The 13,902-nt window shown below is 35.9% G+C and overlaps 1 protein-coding gene across 2 annotated transcripts in view; it reads left to right on the forward strand.

Moving 5' to 3' along the window:
* Positions 1 to 13,902, forward strand: part of LOC131168477 (ADP-ribosylation factor 1) — a 62,912-nt gene that overhangs the window by 32,990 nt on the left and 16,020 nt on the right. For both annotated transcript variants that reach the window (XM_058127934.1, XM_058127933.1), the window contains exon 4: positions 7,855 to 7,974. In XM_058127934.1, coding sequence (XP_057983917.1) covers positions 7,855 to 7,974 — 120 coding nt within the window. The remainder of the gene's footprint in view (positions 1 to 7,854; positions 7,975 to 13,902) is intronic.

The following is a 13,902-nucleotide window of genomic DNA, read 5'->3' on the forward strand; positions in this document are numbered from 1 at the left end:
TAAAGAAGGAAGGACAGCACAATCTTTGTTCCTAAAAACCCAAATGCTCGTAACCAAGAAACAATCAACTTCACTTAACTTGACTCCCTAAAAGAATCTTCATTTGACACTACTAAGGACCCTGCCGCCCCGGGGGGGGGGGGGTGGGGTTCCTTAGTTTGAAGGCTTTGAGGAAGGAGCGATGCAGTTATTCGAGGAAATAGAGAAGAAAAGAAGGGAAGAAGGCACAACTTCTGGAAAAAACCTCAAAGCAGCAACCATAAGAAAGGCACAAAGTGAGAAGTTAAAGAGATTGGAATAATGGAATGATCAATGAATTATGACCAGTCGGGAGGGCACCTTGATTTGGGAGAGGCTGGAAGCAGCCGGGTTGGTGATTTGGTCTTGTGTTGAGAAAACTAATCTCATAGAATGTGGGGAGACTTAATGATAAAACCAAAAGATTCATAAACAGATTATTTCTCAATGATTGGAGAGGTGATGTAATTTGTTTTCAAGAAACAAAGTTGTATTCCATTGATAGGTGGTTGGTTAACAGTTCATGGGGAATTAAGAATTTTAAATGAGTTGTGTTGAATGTGGCAAATGATGCGGGAGATATTGTCATTATGTAGAATGATGTGGTTGTGGAATTGCTGGACCATTCCATCTTTTGCTTCTTGATTTGTTTTTTGTTCAAGAATCCAAAAGACAATTCTATTTGGAACTTCATTGGGGTTTATGGTCTAGGTAAAGGGCCTTCTAGACATCTTTTGTGGAATGAGCTTGTGTAACTAAAGACAAATGGGATAACCCTTGGGTTATTTGAGGTGACTTCAACACGATTTTATATCCTTATGAAAGAACTGGGAGATCCTTTAGAGTCCATTAGCATGCAAGAGTTTCATGATTTCTCATTGAACACCCCACCCCCCCCCCCCCCCCCCCCCCCCCAAAAAAAAAAAAAATTGGTGGCTCTTTCACGTGGTCAAACTTGAAGTAGAATCCCTCACGCTCAAGTATTGACAGGTTCTTAACTTACTCTGATTGGGAGGAGCACTTCTCGAAGGTTATCCAATCCTTGCTTCCTCACCTTATCTCAAACCACTTCCCAATCCTCATTGAAACAAGGGGAAACAAGTGGGGGCCGACCCCTTTCTTCTTTGAGAACATGTGGTTCAAACATGAAGGGTTAAGAATTGGTGGCTTGAGCTGCAAATTAAAAGGAAGGCCAGCTTTGTGGATGCTTCAATGCTGAATTTGCTCAAAGAAAAATTAAAGTGGTGGAACAAAAATGTTTTTGGTGACATCACTTTGAGGAAAAAGGGGTTTCTTGACAACATTAAGGAGTAGAATAATAAGGTAATCAATGAGGGTCTAAGTGCAGAGAATGGGTCTAGAAGGCTTGCTCTCAAAATAGATCTTGCTCAAGTCGTTACCTTAGAGGAAATTGCCTAGAGGCAAAAATTCAATGCTTTTTAGTTCAAGGAGGGGGATGGGAAACTAGTTTCTTCTACCGAGTAGCTTATGCGCACTGCAAATTCAATATGATGACCAGCGTAGTAGTGGAGGGAGAGGTCTTGCTGGAGGAAGGGGAATTCAAAAGCAGCATTTGCAATTTCTTCAAATCCTTGTGCGCTGAACTGGCGACCAAAGTAGATGGCATTATGTTTAGAAGCTTGAGCCTCTCCACATCTCGGTGGCTTGAGAGGCTTTTTGAGGAAGAGGAAATTGCTCAAGCTCTAAAGAGTTGCAAAGGGGATAAAGCTCTTGATCCTTTTGGCTTTTACATGGCTTTCTTCCAAAGGAATTGAGACCTTCCAAGCAGGATCATTGGATTTTTTGATGATTTCCATAGAGTTGGAAATCTTGTGTCTTGTATCAACTTAATCTTTATCTCCTTGATTCCTAAAAGACTACGGGCTTGTAACATCGAAGGCTTCCCCCTGATCAGCTTGATTGGCAGTTTGCATGAAATCCTTTCCAAAGTCCTTACAGCTAGTCTCAAGTATGCAATTTCGGAAGTTGTCAGAAAGCAATGGCATGCCATCATTGCAGGTAGGCAAATCATGGATCTGCTTTGGTTGCCAATGAAGTTGTGGATGCCCAAATTAATGGCAAGAAAAGAGGTGTGGTGTACAAGTTAGATTTGGAGAAGGCTTTGGACCATGTAAACTAGAATTTTCTATTTGATATTCTCAGGAGAATGGGTTTTGGGGAATCTTGGTGCATATGGATCCATCAGTGTATCTCTACCCCTTCTTTCTTAGTATTGGCAAATGGTTGCCCTATTGATTTCTTTAGATTGTCTTGTGGTTTGAGACAAGGTGACCCCCTTTACCACCTTTTTTTTATCATGGTGATGGAAGTTTTGAGTCTTATGATAACTAATGCCAATGAAGGTGGCTTGCTTAAAGGGCTTAACATTGAAGGGAACATTTTTTTGGAAATCACCCATCTCCTTTTTGCAGATGATACTATCATCATTTGTGAGGATGAGCCTAAGCAAATTCTTAATCTTAGATGCATTCTCCTCGGTTTCAAAGAGTTTCAAGCCTTTGCTTGCAAGTCTCCTGTGCTGTAAGTTCGAAGTCTTTTCGATTACCTATCTCGGCCTCCTTTTAGGATCCAAGTTCAAGGAGAAGGGTGCTTGGGACCCCGTTATTAGCAGGTTTGAAAAGAAACTTTTTGGTTGGAAAAGGAACTTGTGTCAGAAGGCTGTAAGTCACGCTCATTAAAAGTACTTTGTCCAATCTCCCGGTTTATTTCATGTCTCTTTTCCTATCTTTAGTGCGGTAGTCAAGAGTATCAAGAGAAAATAGGAGAAATTCTTCTCTCATTTATCTGCATTGTGGGTAATGGAGAGGATGTGTTCTTATGGCATGATTTTTGGTGTGCAAATCCTAGCTCAACTTTTCTTTCCCTTTCATCTTCAAGCTAGCTTCTGACAAAGATGCCCTCAATAGCCAACACTTAGAGTTCTCCATTTAGTGCATGGTTTGGAATACTCCCATGATTCAGAATGCTTTTGATTGGGAGCTTGATAATCTACTAGATTTTTACAGCATCTTTTGTAAGATTCAATGTCAGGCCACTTTGACTGAGCCCTAATGGGTTTTGAGCAAGGGTGGAAACCTCACGATCATATCATTTTATAAACACCTTAGCTCCGCAGCTGAGTGCAGCACCAACTTCCTTTGGAAACTTATTTGGAGAATGGGAGACCCTACAAAGGTTGCTTTTTCACATGGGAAGCAACTCCTGGGAGGGTCCTTACAATGGAAAATCTTCAGAAAAAAAGGCTTATCTCTTGTTAGTAGATGCTTTTTATGTTTGGAGTAGGTGGAAATGGTTGATCACGTCCTTATGCATTTTTCTTTGACCCTGAAAATGAGGAATTTAGCCATTTCCATGGTCAAGCAGAAGTGGGTCAATGCAGCTACGGAGGAGGGTGAACTGTGGGCTTAGAAAGGAATAAGATCAAATGAGGATGGAAGAAAGGCCCTCTCCCTCATCCCCTTTGCTATTCTTTGGGCGGTGTGGAGGAAAGGAACAAAAGAGCCTTTGAAGGAACTATTTCCACCAGTCAGGCTGTCACAGACCATTGGATTGCTATGATCTCTGGCTGGCATACTGTGCTGGTTGGGAGGGACTCATTTGTAATCCTTGATTTTCTTTATAGTTTTCAGTAAGGGATGTTTATCTCTTGTTGTTTCCTTTGTACTTGGGTGGCATCCCCTTGATGCCTCCTTTTAATAATTTTTCTCTTTGCTGATAAAAAAAATAAGGACCCCAAACGATATGCCTCGGAAAAAAAAAAAAAAAAAAAAAACTTAGGACCCCAGAGGACCTGCCTCTTCTCTCATAGCTGACTAATGACACTAATGCATCCAACTTCCATCCCATTAGCCTTTTTCCTATTCCCAAGGATCACACCCCTCTGCCTAACTTTTTCTACACTTGAATTCACCTGGATCAAATCCAGCTCATTGAGTCATCCTGGTTTTCCCTCTCATCCTCTTAACAAGTCCTCTGATTTGAAAGACCCTCCACTAGTTAGTTCCCTATGGTACAAAGATGACTAAAAAATTTGTATGAAGCCTCAGAAAATCTGGGATAACACTTTCAGAAGCAAACTTGCTTTGCTGGTGGCCTCTATTTGGTAATTTCTGAGATTCCTTGTCTTCTTATAAGGATTGAAGGATGTTTCTGTGGAATTGTCTGGAGAAGCGGTACCTTAGGACTTTGACAAGGAACTTTTTGATTCAGGACAAATTCTGTGAAGGAGCCTCTACAAATAGGACTACCGCAGCCTTTTGCTGAAGCCGGAATCCCTACAAGATGCTCAGCCTCTGTTTCTGGCTCATGAGTTCCCCCCAGGTTTGTGTTGAGGGCGAATGAAGATCAGATGATTGCTTCATCGGTACATTTTGCTGGGATCCCGAGGGAGAGTGAGCAGATTCTTCTTGGTTCGAGAGCAGATTCTTCTTGGTTCGAGACCACGTCCAAAGCTGTGCCATTATATGCTTCTGAAACCCCATCAAAATATCCAACCTCTGACTCGTGATCTTCTCCCAAAACCACCTCTTGTGTCTCCTTGTTTCCTGTGCAAGTGCTCAATCAAAAGTACTTCATTCTTGGAGTTGTATGAATCATATTCCAGAGAATAAGCTTGGTTGTCAGATTCAACGATCTGCTTCCCTTTGTTCGACTGATCTTCTCTCCCAATCCTGAGCTTCAATTTCACCCTCCTGTAGGCCTCTGATACCCTTTGCAGCGCCTGATTTGAAAGATGAGTTTTACCTTCCTGCATGACCATCCTTTCTCCCATAGGTTGTTTATGAAAACTAATGAATTTTTTATGGGGAGGCTCTGCACTGGCTGTTCTTCTCATGCCCAAGTAAATTGGGCCTAGATGTTGTGGCTTTTGTGACTAATGGAAACCCCCTTCATGTGTACCTCCTTATAGCTAAAATGGGCTTCTTCATCTGTCATTTCAATAACGTACTGGGCTGGTCCCTATCTTTCTTAACATTTTCATTTGGGATATTTTTGCCTTTGGGCCTGAAGTTTCTTTTGTTCTGGGCCTTTCCGGTATTAGGCCTAAAACCTTGATTAACGTTCTTCTCTCTCCCAGTTGTGATTTTCAAATTTGAAAGATTACCTGAAACAAGTGGATGTAACACCCTTACTGATGAGTCAAGGCTCTCCCTCTTGGAGCACTACAATGTGAGTTTAAAAAAATATATATAATAATTTAGTAAAATGATTATATTTAATTTCATTTTTATTTTAATATTTTATAATTTTGTATCTTTTTACATTTTCATTATTCAAATCATATTTATTAAATGTTATTTGATCCATGAAAAAATGAACATGCACTCAATTAGGTTTTTAATTTGTTTTAATTTTGGGAATATTAACCAAACAAATTGCCGGTTTTCAAGTTTAGTTTCAATTCTTAGATTTTTAATTTTTGGGTCTATTTGCATATGCTTTTAGTTCTTTGTTTTTGTTGTTGGTTTAGTTGTTTTGGACTCAAAAAAAAAAAAAAAAAAAAAAAAATAAAAAGCTGATTTTATGATTTTCAGTTGTTTGGGTAACGTCAAAATACTTTAATATGTAGAATTAATTTTAATGAATTATGTCATTCATTTTATACATAATTTTGGTGCTAGAAGAGGGAGGGTTGAACCTAAAATAACATGGAATAAGGTGGTGAGAAAAGATTTAGTTGCTTGAGTTAGCCGAAGAAAATGCCCTTGATCGAGTGAATTGGTGGAAAAGGATTCATATAGCCAAACCCACATAGTGGGACTTATGGCTTGTTGTTGTTGTCTTTATACTTAATTTAATTAAAAAAAGTAAAATGACCATTTAAATTTAAAATATAATTAAAATAAAATATCCATATTTCTAAAGATTTAGAAAAAAAAAAATTCATTTAAAAAATATTTGTACTATTTTAGTATTTTTCATTTTTCATGTGTAATAAAATTGTTCTTGTAGCACTAAAAAGTGAGTTTTGAAATATAATAATTAAGTAAAGTAAATATAATAATTTTTAATTTTTATTATAACATTTATTAATGTGTATTTTTTTGTATTTCATTATTTGAATAAAATTTTTTTAATTTTTATTTGATTCAAGGACATAAATGAGTATTTATTCAACCAAGTTTTTAATTTGTGTTAGATTTATAAATATTAACTAGGCTTTTAATTTTTTGTTACGATTTTTAGTTTTTATTTTTGTCATTTGACAGTGATCCCAAACAGCCCCTTCATTTTTGGTCTTTGTTTTCATAATTTCTTACTTTGGCACCAAGCAATGCCTCGGTGTTGCCCTAATGGTAAATAGTAATGCCACTTTCTATTAGAAGTTTAGAACTTGAGTCCTTTTGGCTAGGGTGATCAACATCAAATATGGGGTTGAGTCGTTGAGTGGACTGGTTGGGATGCTAAAGTTGGTGCTGATGCCATTTATGTGAACATAGGAAATTTATTTCTCAGATTTTGCATCTCTTTCTTCCTTAGGTGAGATTTCATATTAGCAATGGTGAGAGTGCACAGCAGTGGATTGGGGATGCTCCATTTGTATTGCTTATCCTTGTCTTTATATCCATTGATTTCATATTAGCAATGGTGAGAGTGCACAGCAGTGGATTGGGGATGCTCCATTTGTATTGCTTATCCTTGTCTTTATATCCATTGAGGCGTCATAACGCATCCATCTCTAGTTTCTTGTTTTTGGAGGGAAGTTTTTTTCTTGGAACTTGTATCTTGGAAGTAATATGAAAGAAAGGGAATAGGTTCTTAATTTGTTTTGTCCTTTCCACAAAACACAATTGGACTTTGGATAGCTCATTTGAAATATTCATGTGAATACTTCTTTGATCATTTTGCCCTTGATTCTGGTGGGGCTTTGTTTCCTTTGCATTCTCTTTCTGGGAAAGCTGGCTCCTTCTAAAATCTGGGCCTTTACTTGGCTTGCAGTCCTTAATATGATTATGTCAAATGATTTGCTTGACACCGTAAGACCCTCAAAATCTTTGTCTTAAGTTGTGCGTGTTCTTTGTTTCTAGAATAGTGAGTCAAATGTGCATCTGTTTTTGCATTACTCCTTGGAGGTGTGCTGCCTTTGCCATTGTGTTGTATATTTGGTTGGAATGAAATTCTAGATTCTATATGGTAGGATGATCCAGTGGTGTTCTTGGATTTATTGTGGAGTAGGGTTCTTTTTTGGCTTCTATATGTTTTGCTTTGGCTTGTTTTTAGAGTGTTTTTTGTTTGTTTGTTTGTGTGTGTGTGTTTTTTTTTTTTTTTTCTGTTTTCTGTTTTTGTTTTTCCATTATCTTTTCCTTTTTCTCTTGTATTTCTCAGTAGGACTCCTGGTTCTCCAATGCTTCTTTCTGTCTCTACAATGCTTCTAATTTTATTCCCAAAAAAAAAAAACTAAAATTCCCCACTTAATAAGGGGTGGATTTGTCCAGTTAATAGAAATGTAGAGGACACGTTCAAACACTTTGCCACAAAATCCAAAATACTAAATATTTATGCATTAATAGACGTGACTATTCATGTGCATCTATAATGCACATGACAAATGGCAAGGTGGATTTAAGAATTATTGGTAGTAGAATAATTGAAATTTTTGCAATTTATCCTGAACATATTGGGTTTCTAAATTGGCGTGCTTTGTGGAGTCTTTGAGATATCATAATATTTTACCGTCATCTATACTCATATAAAGTATTGAATATTTGGGAACTGTATTTAGTGTAATATGTTAAGTAACTCTCTGGATTTCCCCCCCTTTTGAAGTTCTCTATCCATGCCAGTAGTGATCAATTTGCCTTCCTTTGAAAACAGATTCGTCCACTGTGGAGGCACTATTTCCAGAACACACAGGGTCTTATTTTTGTGGTAGACAGCAATGACAGGGATCGTGTTGTTGAGGCGAGGGATGAGTTGCATAGGATGTTGAATGAGGTATATTACAATCATGTATCTTTGTTTTCTTTGTCAGTGCATGCATATGTTATGAATGTTAAATTTCCGTGCATAATATTATATGGCAGCTTTAGTGAACTGGATGGCCATGTAGCATCCCTTCTGATTGGTCTTTGCATGTTGGATACCTTTTCTGACCCCCTTTTGCTGTAATTCCTTGGGTATATTATCAATTTAGAATAGCTCCATGTGATATGCTCAAAGAAAACATGTGATGTCGAGCTTCAGTTTCAGAAATTTCCTTTTTCATGTTATTCACTCTTATGAGTTATTGCTATGGTTTCTCATAATTTTGAATTTATGTTTCTCCAAAGTTGTATATGTTTCTGTGTTTGATCCAGGAATCCTTTTTGATTGATTCAGTTCTATTCTGATTTAAAAACTGCTCTGAATGTTAATCTGGAGATGATAACTTTACTGTTGAATTTATATTATTTCCAAATACTAGTTTGCACGGTACTTGTGGTCCTTTTGTGAAATAATGGAATTTCATGGAACTGTTAAATGTGAGAACAATTTTCTTTCAATTTAGTTCCTTTTTCTGGTTGCAATACCTTTTGAATTTGTATTCAATTTGTTAAAGAAGGTGGTTATTCTATCACAAAGCAGCTACCAACACCTCCAAGTTCTGGTCACACATGGCATAATAGAAAACTGGTTGTTAGTCATGATTGGTTGGCTGGATTTGGGATGTGTTTTGACTCAGAGAATTCAGAATTTAGCTGAATTTGGGATAAATCTGTTAAATTAGAAAAAAAGGTGGTTGAATTTTTATAATTTCGGATAGAAATTTGGTAAATGAGTTAAGATCTTATGGTATAATCTGGACATGTGTGTGAAAAAAGTGTTGTTGGTATTCATTTGGAGCCTGAGTATTTGGCTAGATTTTATTCACATGATGGTCGTGGGATTTTAGGATATCCTCTTTTTATAACTAGACTAGATTTTTCTTTAAGGCTGTAATCTACATTTTTTAGCGGGATCAGGTACTGGACAATATCTATAAGCAGTTGGGTGGCTGGAAAGGAGTTTTTTTTTTCCCCTCTTTGGGCATTTGGTTTTTGGAATCTTTCAACTCCTGGGAATTGATGTACATGACATCACATTTCCACTTTTTTTTTTTTTGTTTTTGTTTTGGGGATGGAATCTGAGGTGGCAGGAATCTCACATTCCCTAGGAACGAAGGATTGCCACAAAACAATTGAATCTGATTCCCAGGCTCCCATGGGTAAGTTTCATGGGAATTCCCATGGGAATCTTATTTTTTAGACTAAATTGCCCCCACTATTTTGGCTAGTTGGACATTAATGGCCCCACAATATTAACGCTGGAATCATATTTATAAATAAAAATTATTATAATGACAATAGAAATCAAGAAAAAATAAAAATATTATCATTATGTTATAATAATACAACATAACAGTTGAAATTTTGAAATCACATAGTCCTCCATTATTTTTATTTATGATGGCTGAAAATTTTAGGGCATGGATTTAATTTGGTAGACATTCTAAATAAGTTTTTTGTGTTGAGAATATGATTATTCTTCATATATTGTTCATTCAAAGGTGAAGCGCATAATGGAAATTTTATTAAAATGCGTGCTAGATTCTCTTGTTAAACCAAAAACTGACATGGATCTTATTACACAAACCAAACAAAAATATTCCCTCAAGGTTGGCATCCCACTCCTAGATTACCACTTCCTAGAATGTCATTCTACGGAATATTTTTTATTTTGCGAGCCAAAGACTCCCTAAAGGTTTGTATACCCCCTTTTCTCTTTAAGCAAGGGATTTGGTTTTTGGAATCTATCAAGACTCTAGATTCCTGAGAATATGATGTACATGGCATCACATTTCCATGTTTGTTTGGGGCTCGAATATGATGTGGTAGAAATCTCACATTCCTTAGGAAAGAAGGATTACCACAAAATGGAATATGATGCCCATGCTTCCATGGATAAGTATCATGGAACTCCATTCCTATGGGAATCTTATTTTTTGGACTAAATTACCCCCACTATTTTGTCTAGTAGGAAAAACATGAGAATGGAGTAGGCATTATTATAGACAAAAACTTAAAAGATAGCGTTGTGAATGTAACTAGAGTAGGAGATAGAATTATAAAAGTCAAGATGGTATTAGGACAAGAGATAATAAATATCATTAGTGCTTATGCTCCTCAAGTCGGCTTAGCAGAAAATTTTAAGAGACAATTTTGGGAAGATATGGATAGTTTTATACAAGGCATACCAGGGACTGAGAAAATATTTTTAGGGGGAGATTTGAATGGACACATTAGAAGAGATAATAAAAATTATGAGAGGATACATAGAGGATATGGATATGGAGACAAAAATGAGTATGGGTTGATGATCTTAGACTTCACTTTGTCATATGATTTTAGTATAATGAATACTTGCTTTAAGAAGAGAGAAAAACACTTTATAACTTTTAAAAGTGGACAAAATAAAAGTCAAATAGATTTTTTTTAACTACGAGGGTAGATCGTTTATCATGCAAGAATTGTAAAGTTATTCCAGGTGAAAGTCTAACCACACAACATAGAGTTTTAGTGTTAGATATATATATTAAAAAATGGGAAAAGAAGGATAAAATAAACCAGTGTAAGAGAACTAGATGGTGGAACCTAAAAGGAGAAAATATAATAAAATTTAAAGATAAAATGATTAAAGATGGGGATTGAACCATAGAGGGTGGGATAGATACAGATACTTTTTGGAATAGATTAGCTGACTCTATTAAAAAGATAGCAAAAGATATTTTAGGTGAATCAAAGGGAAGATTCTCAAATAACAAAGAGAGTTGGTGGTGGGATAAAGGTGTACAAAAAATCATAAAGATAAAGAATTTGGTGTAAAACGTGACAAAAATGTAGAAACAAAGATCACTTTGAAAAATATAAGGAGGCAAGAAAAGATGCAAAAAAGGTCGTTAGTGAAGCTAAATATAGATTATTTAATAGTTTGTATGATAGATTAAGTATAAAAAAAGGGGAAATAGATATATTTAAACTTGCTAAAGTTAGAGAAAGGAAGAGTAAGGACTTAGGAAATGTAAAATGTATAAAAAGTGAGGATGATATTGTCTTGGTTAAGGACGAAGACATTAAAGAAAGATGGCGAAGTTACTTTAGGAAGTTGTTTAATGAAAATCAAATAGAAGGCTTAAACTTAGAATTGTCCAATAAGGAAAAGACTAAAATTATGAGTTTTATTTGCAAAATTAGAGTTAACGAAGTTAAGTTCGCACTAAAAAAGATGAAAAATGGGAAAGCTATGGGACCAGATGACATCCCTATTGAAGTTTGGAAATGCTTTGGTGATAACGGAATAATATGGTTTGCTAATTTATTTAATACAATTGTAAAAACTAAGAAAATGCCAGATGAATGGAGGAAAATCACTTTAATACCTATATACAAAAATAAAGGAGATATTCAAAATTGTAATAACTATCGTGGAATTAAACTTATGAGTCATGTGATGAAATTATGGGAAAGTGTAGTTGAACAAAGATTATAAGGTTAGAAACGAAGGTCTCAGAAAATCAATTTGGTTTTATGCCTTGGAGATCTACCACAGAAGCTATTTATATTTTAAGAAGATTAATGGAAAAGTTTAGGGAAAAGAAGAGAGACTTGCATATGATTTTTATTGACCTTGAGAAATCATATGATAGGATACCTAGGGAAGTTCTATGGTAGGTTTTAGAAAAAAAGGGTATATGTAGTAGGTATATTGATGTCATTAAGCATATGTACGATGGAGTAATGACTAGTGTAAGGACTATAGATGAAGAAACTAGAGAATTTCCAATCACCATAGGTGTGCATCAAGGATCTGCTTTGTGTCCTTATTTTTTTGCTTTAGTGATGGACCAATTGACTAAGAGTATTCAAAAAGAGGTTCCATGGTGTATGTTGTTTGCAGATGATATTGTACTAATTGATGAAACTAGGGACGGAGTAGAGGCTGAGTTAGAATTATGGAGAGAAGCTTTGGAATCTAGAGGTTTTAGGATAAGTAGAAATAAGACAGAATATATGAAATGTAATTTTAGTAATGATAAGAGGAATATTGGGGACAAAGTTAAAATTGATGATGAAGAAATAAATAGTACTTGTAGATTTCGATACCTTGGATCTATTATGCATGCTGAAGGAGAAATTGAAGATGATGTAATGCATAGAGTTAAAGCAGGTTGGGTAAAATGGAGAAGTACTTCAAGTGTGCTCTATGATCATAGAATACCCTTAAAATTGAAAGGAAAGTTTTATAGGAAAGTTATAAGACCAACAATGCTATATGGATCGGAATGTTGGGCGACGAAGAAACATAATATCCAAAAAGTAAAAGTTGCCGAGATGAGAATGCTTAGATGGATGAGTGGTATAACATTGAAAGATAAATTAAGCAATGAACATATTCGTGGTAAGTTAGGTGTAGCTCCTATAGAAGATAAGATAAGGGAGGGACGATTCAGATGGTATGGACACTTGCAACGTAGGCTACATAGTGCACCTGTGAGGAAGAGTGACTTAGTTGCTGTGGGGTATAATAGAAGGGGTAGGGGTAGACCTAAAATAACTTGGGAGGAAATAGTGAGTAAGGATTTAACAAATTATAATGATAACAAAAATAGAAATCAAAGAAAAATAAAAATATTATTATTATGATGATGATGATGATAATGTTATGATAATATAACATAATAGTTGAAACTTTGAAATCACATTGCCCTCCATTATTTTGGTTAGTTCAATTGGATTATTATGTGTTGATTTTTCTTTTTATAATTTTTGGTGATTGAAAATTTTAGGGCATGTATTTAGCTTGGTAAATGTTCTAACATGGTTTTTGTGTTGAGAATTTGATTATTCTTCATATATTGTTCATTTAGAGGCGAAGGGTATGGTGATCATCTTTTTAAAATGCCTACTATAATTCTCATGTTGAACCACATGGCATCATATGTACATTCCTAGGAATCCAGTATTTGAACCAAACCTAAATATTTTCTTGAAGCTGACATCCCATTCCTAGGTTTTGGAATGTCATTCCATGGGGATATATTTTTTTTATTTTGCGAACCAAACACCCTCTAAAGGCTCGTGTTACCCCCTTTTGTAGTATCTTGTATTCTCCTTTCCAATTTGCCCCGTTTAGGTTATTGGGATGGTTGATACTCGATAATTGATATGTTTGAAGGTAATGAATGATTTTTTTTTGGTTTGACGTTGGGGTAGGAAGCAAGATGATGTATCTAGTTGGGAGGTGTGTTTCAAGCTCAAATCAGAGGGGGGAGGGGGTTGGGTGTTGGGAATCTAACATAACAGAACATTTTATTGGTGGTGATGGTTGCTCTTTCTTCTAGAGCCTGGTTTTCTTTGTGATAAGGTGATTTGAATTATGGTCTCTAGCGGAATGGTTGTGGTTCAAATCTAGGAGTCAATATCCGTCATGCAGGTCCTTAGAAATTTATATTATATGTATCTTCTCTCTTCTTTTTCCTTTGTTAATTGTAAGGTTGAGAGTGGTTCTTGTTGTATAAAACTCGAATTTTCATAGCGGAAGTGAAACACAACAATTAGTGAAATAGAAAATATAGAACACAACCACAACAATCAAATGATAGCAAGAACAGCACAAGGAATTACATGGTTCGGTGATGCCTACATCCACGGGAGCAATTAGGAAAGAAATATTGCTATTTTGTGTCAAAAGACACTTCCAATGTTAGGGATACATCACAATAGACATATTTATAAACACCACGGAGGTTTTCCCTCCAAACACCCATCCAACTTAATGTTCACATTCAAAATTCAAAATAAGCGCTACTGTTCGGAACGAAACCGTTGATGGTTTGAGATATCGAGA

This window comes from Malania oleifera, chromosome 11, assembly GCF_029873635.1.
Source record: "Malania oleifera isolate guangnan ecotype guangnan chromosome 11, ASM2987363v1, whole genome shotgun sequence".
In the NCBI taxonomy this organism is placed as follows: Eukaryota; Viridiplantae; Streptophyta; class Magnoliopsida; order Santalales; family Ximeniaceae; genus Malania; species Malania oleifera.